The sequence below is a fragment of the Carassius carassius genome, chromosome 50, assembly GCF_963082965.1.
Source record: "Carassius carassius chromosome 50, fCarCar2.1, whole genome shotgun sequence".
NCBI lineage: Eukaryota > Metazoa > Chordata > Actinopteri > Cypriniformes > Cyprinidae > Carassius > Carassius carassius.
Genome location: NC_081804.1, coordinates 14,765,591 through 14,774,203, shown reverse-complemented (window position 1 = coordinate 14,774,203; position 8,613 = coordinate 14,765,591). Strand labels below are relative to the sequence as shown.

General features: G+C 37.9%; 1 protein-coding gene and 1 long non-coding RNA gene across 2 annotated transcripts; both read right to left on the bottom strand.

Moving 5' to 3' along the window:
- Nucleotides 1-1,008: 1,008 nt before the first annotated feature.
- LOC132133599 (troponin I, fast skeletal muscle-like) lies at nt 1,009-4,788 on the bottom strand. The gene is made up of 4 exons (XM_059546487.1): nt 4,625-4,788; nt 1,880-1,969; nt 1,594-1,770; nt 1,009-1,294 (listed from the first exon to the last, which is right to left on the bottom strand). Exons 1-4 carry the CDS (start codon nt 4,721-4,723, stop codon nt 1,208-1,210), a joined length of 453 nt encoding a protein of 150 aa, XP_059402470.1. The 5' UTR covers nt 4,724-4,788; the 3' UTR covers nt 1,009-1,207.
- Nucleotides 4,789-5,099: 311 nt separating this feature from the next.
- LOC132133600 (uncharacterized) lies at nt 5,100-6,254 on the bottom strand. The gene is made up of 3 exons (XR_009429177.1): nt 5,963-6,254; nt 5,288-5,319; nt 5,100-5,181 (listed from the first exon to the last, which is right to left on the bottom strand). It is a non-coding gene; the product is annotated as an uncharacterized LOC132133600 (long non-coding RNA).
- Between the last annotated feature and the right edge of the window lie 2,359 nt (nt 6,255-8,613).

Sequence of the window (8,613 nt, the reverse complement as noted above, 5' to 3'; positions counted from 1 at the left end):
AATATGTTTTTAATATTTTTATTTTTATGTTTGAGCTTATATATCTCTATTATCATAACAGTCTGAGTGATTCTGATTCCTGAACAGTAAACTTTGAAGTGTCAGCTTTGTGAAAATGTTGATTATGTATCTAGTCAGAAAGAATCGTGAGCAGAAACATTTTTATTTTGTATGTCATTTCTGTCTCCATGCCAAAAAATGGGGGATGACTGGTAAGGGGTTAAACTTCCTATTACTTCCTTTCAATTGATTTATAAAAATTCTCAACAAAACAAATTAAACTTCATTTAATGCATAGCCATTTAAAACAGCATTTAGCAATTTTAAACATTTAAAACATAGCAATCAAAATGTATACTTTATCATGTAATTTATAACTTTTGCAAACACACGTATATTCACGTATTTACACATGTTCTATCTGCTCATGAACATTAATAGATAATATGTGTCTAGACACTTATTGGACACAAAAATCAAGCAGTTAGAGCATGATATGTAGCAACTGTGTTTCTAACCATCAAGAAAGATCCAAACCCAAGGACTGACGTTTGTCCTTTACATTCAGATCTACAGAGAGTTCTGGATTGATGCTCACCTATGAGAGAAGGAGAGGGCAGTACACTAGGAAGAACTGAAAAGACTAGTGAGCCCCAGAGGGAGAAAATAGGATATATATGTTGTAGTCTGATGGCTCAGCAGATCCTGGGAGTGGATTCCTCTTCAGACCATTAAGTCTCAAAGCTCCTGAAATATCCAGAGCTCATACTCGTCAATTCCCCTTCTTTCTAGACGCATATGTGTGTGTGTGTGTGTTTTTAAAATTAAATTAAATTAAATTAAATTAAATTAAATTAAATTAAATTAAATTAAATTAAATTAAATTAAATTAAATTAAGAAATGACTGCTGTAATAGCAGCAATACAGTATTTATTCCTTAAAGTCATAGCAAACCACTAGTCATAGACTGGAAAAGAGTGGCATGACCAAACAAACACGAAAAAGGATTTTCCTCAAAAGCATTCGTTTAATGGTAGTGGCTCTGCGATGATACATAATTCCCTTCAGGACATACATGCTGCATGAAACAAATGCTCACTTGAGGCACTGAAAGCAGAAAAGACATACGACTATGGCAAAAAGATAAATGACCGCACAGCCTTAGACACATCCCTAAGGTAAATAAACAAAGAAACGTCCAGGAATTTAGGACTCGCCCTCGAACATCTTCTTCCTGCCGTCCATACCGGCCTTGTCCTCGACGTTCTTACGCCAGTCGCCGACATCTGCAACCTGGATTATGAGAGAAGGATTGGGTGTGAAGCAATGGTAAGCATATTTGCACGTTCACAGATACGGAATATTACTTTGTTATCTTTTTGCTGCTATTCTAAAAATTTATATATTCAGGGATATATATATATATATATAGAGAGAGAGAGAGAGAGAGAGAGAGAGAGAGAGAGAGAGAAATTTAAGACTATGTAAGACTATGTTTTAACGGCTTTGAACAAGGCATATCCAATCAGACTTTATAGCTGTTACTATTCATATCTGTTCTGTACTATAAGAGCATGGGAATATTCACTCACCTCCTCTTTGACCTCCTTCTTGACTTGTTTGAGGTTGGATCTCAGATCCAGAGACACCTTGTGTTTGGAGCCCAGCAGAGCCTGGAGCATCTGATCGGCAGAGAGACGCACTTTCTTTAGCGCAGGTTTCTTGAACTTGCCCTGCAGGTCGACCACCTTGATCTTCAGATCCTCAATCTAGAAACACATTAAACCGCAGTCACAACAGAGCTCAGAGAACCCAGTGCATAGACTCATCAGAAACATCATCACCGGCATAATAAGCTTTTTGAGTATCAGACATCACCTCTTTGTTGGCCTTGCCCACTTTGGCCTCCAAGTCATATCTCTCCTCATCAATATTGTCGATTTGCTGGTGAAGTTTCTTGCACAGTTCCTAAGAAGCAATGTTTAAATAGTCAGCTACTGTTTCAAGATATTGTTTCAAGAGCGTGTAATACAATCAGTCACCTGCACATACTTGAAGACATCTATGAAACATCTGGAATGCACTAATAAACATCTCAGCATATCTGTCCATTAACAGCTAGCATTGTCAAGGGAAAAAAAATAATTCAATGTACTTGCGCCATGGTAATACCTTCATCAGTGTTGTACGATGAACATTTGAATTAGTGTTCATTTTTACGTTTCAATTTTATTTCAGTTAAAGTTTTAGTAGTTTTGATGTGCGTTTTGTCATTTCTATCAGTTACGTCTAGATTTATTCATTTTAATTTCAGCTTTATGTTTGGTTATTTCAGTGCATCAGCTTAATCTAAATGAAAATAAGAAATGTTGCCTTGGAAACTAGCTGAAATAAAAAATAAATTGGGGTAACATTTTAAAAAAGGGCTTAAAAAACAATGAGCAATACATTTGTTACAGTTCTTTATTTATTAATCTTCGTTTAATGTTAATATATATAAAAAATGTTCACTGTTAGTTCATTTTAGCTCAGGTCCTTTCGAGTCGATTAACGCGGATACGCGTTTTGAGTCATTTTCTCCTGATAACCCCGAAAAGACCTTGAATTACACTTTCAGTTTTAATCGTACAGATAAGAGCAATACATCAATCGAATCTGTAAAGGGTCTACTTTTTTTTTGGATACAGACATAATAACAACAAAACTTTGTGCACTTATAAAATAAAGATAACAAACAAGGTGTGCTGTCTGCAGCCTTTGTCTGCGCTTATCTTCATTTACAAACAAGTCATTAAAATGAACTGTAACTCCGTGAATACTCAACGAAAATACATGGGGGAGATATCTATAGAAAGCTTGACATGTCTATTTTTAAACTAAACAAGTGCCGCCGAAAACAGATATTCTGTGATAAAGTAATCCATATGAAAACAACGCGATGTCTGTTTTTCAAGTCTCCCTTCATTATATCTAATGTGACCACGCCCCCGTGCTGAACGCGCTATTCAGATTCAAACTGAAGCGCGCGGCCTGAATACGCCCATAACAGAAGAAAAAGCAGCGAGACTGTTCTTCAAGTGTTTATTTTACTGTTTGCTTCGCGATGAGAGGAATAAGACATAATTCACCCCAAAAAGATGTGATGTGGTTGAGGATTTGAGAAATGGATTTCCTCAGAAAAAAAAGAATGCAGCACTTTATTCAGCAGAGATCATAAACATGAGTAAGTCTCTTTTTATTTATTTATATACTTGTACTAGTTTTCACATAACGTGTAAACATTTTACTAGTTAGACTTTTTCCAAATACTTTTTCCAAACTATAATTCCTTACTAAATGTATAGTAATCAAGTGAAACATTATGAAGTTTCAATAACAATATACAATACTATACCATTCAAAAGCTTGATGTAAATAATATAAATGTAACAAATAGATAACTGTCACAAATGTAAAAACATGCTTTTCTTTCAATTTATTCCCCCTAAAAACCCAGAAAATATTCTCAGCTCTTTTCAACATTAATAATAATGATAATAATAATAACAATAAATGTTTTTTTTGTAGAAAATAAGATTGTTAAAAGGATTTCTGAAGGATTGTGTGACTGGAGTATTGATGCCAAACAATTTGTTTGAAAGTCAGCTTTGATTGTTTCTAATAAACTGTTTAACTGCTCCCCCAAGTGGATATTAAATTATGTTGTGGGATAATTAAATATATTCTAAATAAACTACAAACATAAAATTATATAGATTTATTTTGTTCTTGCATTCTTTCTTGTAACTCCTTCCTCTCAGTGGCACAGATGACTGAAAGGCTCATTATGCAGCTCATTATGCAGGCCTTTGTCTTCTCAGGTGTAAATCACAATGATATTCATGGTAGTTGACGCCTACTCGCATATGACTTTTACCAACAAAAAGTGTCTTAGAAAATTTAAATCAATATATTGTTCTCTGTGAGTGAGTAAACAAGATGATTTTCACATCATTTAGAAAGAAAAATTCTAGGCTACAAGCTCCAGTTCTCAAAAATCCCGGGAACCATTGTTCTTTATGTGTTTTATTGCCTTATTCAAGCGTTTTAACATTTTTAGTTTTTCACTAACCACGCATAATATTTTTTTTCTCAAAAACACAATCATGTACATACATGCATTTCTTATATTATTATAGCCCAGTTTGTGCTGATTACAGTGAGATTAGACTTTACCCATTTAGATATTTATAAGAAACTGAAAAAAGCACAAATGTCAGGGCATGACAAAACTTCTCCAGGCCCCAAAAATACCCTTAGACTCCAGAGGGTTAAATCATATTAACAGATACTAAAAAGTAAAGTTTACTAATGTAGTTATGTATGTATGTAGCCTATATGTGTGTGTGTGTATGTGTGTGTATATATATATATATATACTATAATAACCCTACATGCTGTTTTGTAAGTAAGTTGTTGAAAATAATCACAAAAAATAAATCCATCTTGCTGATGAAAATGTAAACAAATAAATATCTAAGTGATACACATGTGCTGTGTGAGAATGTAAAAACATATTTTCTGTACTTCCATGGATTTGAATTGATTTAGCCTTCTGGACATATCCTGGATGAGGAAACTGACCTGCAGTTCCTGTGTGGATCCGGGAAGGGACAGAGGGGGGCAGTTTTCTGACAGGTATTTCTCCTTATCTACCTTAATCTGAATGGCTTCTTTCTCCATAATGCCCTTCGCAATGCTGAGCACCAAACTCTGTGGATAAATACATCACTGAGACCCTGAATCTCACACAACACCATTTCAGTGTTGCTTACATCAATAAACACATACGGACAAAAACAGAAGCAGTCAGTGAAAAGCTAAAAGCCACAAAATCGAAATATTAATTTCTTTAACATTATATTATATTATATTATATTATATTATATTATATTATATTATATTATATTCCATGCAATATTTAATAATTAATTATTGAATTTTTTATTACATTAAAAAGGCGAAAATTCAAATATTGATTTATTGTGGTCTTTAGTTATTATATTATATTATAAAATCCACAATAAGTAAAATATTGTTTCCATGCAGTCAAAATAATTATTCTATTCTATTCTCAAAAGCATCTGTGCATTATTTACTCCACCTTGAGATGTTGCCGCCGGCTTGATGTCATCTTTTTTCTGTCATGATAAGATGACGCAATTACAATTTAGCAAAAGAAGAAAAGGTTCCCATTTCTGTAATATGAAATGCAAGCAACTGAGATATTCATATTCATATACTCACTCGGACATCTTGGCCACCTGTTTTCTTCACCCCTGTAAAAAACAGAGCAAAGAGCTCTTTTAGAAATCGACTTGACAATGGTATACATTATTTAATCATAATTCATTCAGATGGCCTTATGACATCATAGAGACATCATATGGCATGCATCGATATGCAATTGCATCATATAGCTCGTGCTATATTTTCTGCATTCCGAATTTGAAACTGGCACTCGGAAATGTCTTGTAAGCGTGCCCACTGCGATCCAGTATCCCAATCCCCCTGCTTCTGGAAAAATCTATGCAGATGCCAACAATACAACCAGTCTGAAACCTGCATAAATCACACAGATCAGATTTTGCTGTGTTTATATGTCTTACAGAAATATAACAGATCTCTTCAAAGGGGTTCGACAGATATCTAGATATGAATACTGGTTGTTTTGAATGTTTGTTTGTTTATTTCCCATATGCGTTAATGCTATAATCAGAATGCATTAGAAATCCTATTCTGTCAGCATCCGATTGCCATTTTAGCAAAAATATCATGCTCTTCAAATATGTAATTATTGTGCCAAGCTCAAATACAAACCACAAGTTCCGTAATTTCCAAGTGTATAATAACCCAAAAAACTGAGCAACAAAAATGTGGGACAAATGGAATTAAAGTCTTAAAGACAGACATTCTCCTCACCTATATGAGAAAGTTAGGCAGCCGTGCAGACCTGAAAGAAGAATGCCTGAAGGAAGCAGAGCACTTGCAGAAGAGCTGCGCTCAAGAACCATATATAAGGCTGGCATCATCATACGGCTCCCTTCTTTATGGTAAGGAACTAAACACAGTTGGTTTGCCAGCCCCTTGAAATATCCACTTCTTATTTCTGCCAATCAGACTGCTTAAAATAGATGAATGAGAAAGACCAGATTTCCAGATGTCGGTATGATTCAACTACCAAGAAGAACTAGGTCAAGACGGATGTTTGATGTGACCTGATATGGGCCACCTGGAGTCGTTCCTCTGCCAGATGAATCTATTAACATGCAGGTGTTTGGTGTTTCTGTGTTTCTTTTATTGGCTGCTCTTTTTGGGTTATTATAAAAAAATAAAAAATAATAATAATAAAAGTAGTGTAGTGTAAAAAGTAGTGGCTGAAACGACATCCTGTCTTGTAATGATCATTTTTCTTATATGTGTAATTAAAAGAAACCACTTATTAAATGTGTTTCAAAGAGGTGCTCCCCCTGCTTCGACTTAATATGATCCTGCAAAGTCAGCAGTGCTGAGTAATAAACATAAGATCATTTACAAATACTTACACAGTTGTTAAGCTGGTAGTGTACTATTTTCAGACTCTCCTCAGAGGGCATCCTTGTGCTGCTAACAGGATATATATTATGTAATGTTTTATGTTTTTATTTTGGTCAAATTACAATTGTGGGTTATTTTTTAGATTGTTCATATTTTTGAAGAAAGTCTATTATGCTCATCAATTTATGAAGGATCACATGACACTGAAGAAAACTGGGGTAATGATGCAGAAAATTCAGCTTTGCATCACAGCAATAAATTCAGTTTTTGAAATATATTCACATATAAGAGTTATTTTCAATTGTAAAAATATTTTACTGTATTTTTCATCCATTAAATGCATATCTGAATTTATTGCTGTGATTCAAAGCTGAATTTTCTGCATCATTACTCCAGTTTTTAGTGTCATGTGATCCTTCATAAATCATTATGATATGCTGATTTGCTGCTTAAAGTGCCCCTGTTTATGGGTTATGAAAGGTTCATATTTTGGTTTTGGAATGGATGGATCCGTGCAGGCTGGGTGAAGACGTCTTGGAGTGAAGGTGAACCACACACACGCACAAGGGGAATCTGGGTCTTCGGAGAATCGCTGGAGAGAGGTAAGTAGAAGAGGAGTTAGTCCTTAGAGTAAGCATACAGGAATGACCTTGTCGCGAACGTGACCGGACAATGACTGAGTGCGTGTGTGTGGCTTTTATGGTGCTGAGGTGATTGGATGGTGATGCGGATCAGGTGGATGTGATTTAGAATTCTGGTGAGGGTGTGCGTCGTGATTACGTGGAGGTGGAACCTGGTGTGTTTGTAACAGTACCCCCCTCCCCACGGTCCGCTCCTGAGGGCCGGGGACCCCGCCGACTTGGTGGGCATCCTCTTCCCCTGGGAGCTGGTCGGTTGGGATGATTGGAGTGGAAGGTATCGAGTAAGGTAGGATCCAGAATGTCGTTGCGTGGGACCCAGGAACGTTCCTCTGGACCGTATCCTTCCCAGTCCACTAGGTATTCCAGCTGCCCACCATGCCGCCGGGAGTCCAGGATGTCCTTGACTGTGTAGGCTGCGCCGTCATCTAGGAGGGGGGGGGGGGTTCGGCTTCACCAGGTTCTGTGGAGGGAGAGACAGAAGGATGGGTGAGGTTTAAGGAGGGAAACATGGAATGTGGGGTGAATCCGGTACTCAGGGGGTAGTTGGAGTTTGAATGTGACCGGATTGATCTGCTGGATTATGGTGAATGGGCCAATGAACCTGGGACTGAGCTTGCGGCAGGGTAGGCGCAGGTGGATGTCCCGGGTGGAAAACCAGACCTTTGAACCGGGTTGTTAATTCGGGGCCTCTGATCGGCAAAGGTTGGCTGTCGTTCTCCGTCTGCGCAGTGCCCGTTGGAGTTGGTGATGTGCCGCGTCCCAGACCCTCTCGCTCTCCCGGAACCAGTAGTCGATGGCGGGGACATCCGAGGGTTCACCTGACCAGGGGAATAGAGGTGGTTGGTAGCCGAGTACGCACTGGAATGGAGTGAGTCCGTTGGTGGGTTGACGGAGGGAGTTTAGTGCATACTCAGCCCACCCCAGGAATTGGATCCAGGATTCTGGTGGCCGTGACAGAAGGTATACAGGAAGCGTCCAATCTCCTGAACCTTCCTTTCCGTCTGCCCGTTTGACTGAGGATGGTACCTGGAAGATAGGCTGATGGGCACACCTAGGAGGGAGTGGAAGGCCTTCCATACCCGGGATATGAACTGGGGGCCTCGATCCGATACGATATCTTCTGGGATGCCGAAGTACCTGAAGACATGGTTAAATAGTAGTTCAGCCATTTCCATGGCTGTGGGTAGGCCCTTTAAAGGAAGAAGACGACAGGATTTAGAAAATCTATCCACTATGACTAGAATACAGGTATTGTTATCTGAAGGCGGGAGATCCGTAATGAAATCCACCCCTAGGTGTGACCACGGGCGATTGGGAACGGGCAGAGGATGGAGCTTGCCTGATGGAAGATGGCGAGGGATTTTGGATATGGCGCAGCTGGTACATCCATTCACG

Bases quoted from the DNA above. Each gene is read 5' to 3' on its own strand.
- LOC132133599 (XM_059546487.1), bottom strand. From the start codon at position 4,723: ATGGAGAAAGAAGCCATTCAGATTAAGGTAGATAAGGAGAAATACCTG. The intron at 1,970-4,624 runs GTCAGTTTCCTC...ATTGCTTCTTAG, and splicing joins GATCCACACAGGAACTGCAG to GAACTGTGCAAGAAACTTCA. The intron at 1,771-1,879 runs GTGATGTCTGAT...ATGTGTTTCTAG, and splicing joins TGGGCAAGGCCAACAAAGAG to ATTGAGGATCTGAAGATCAA.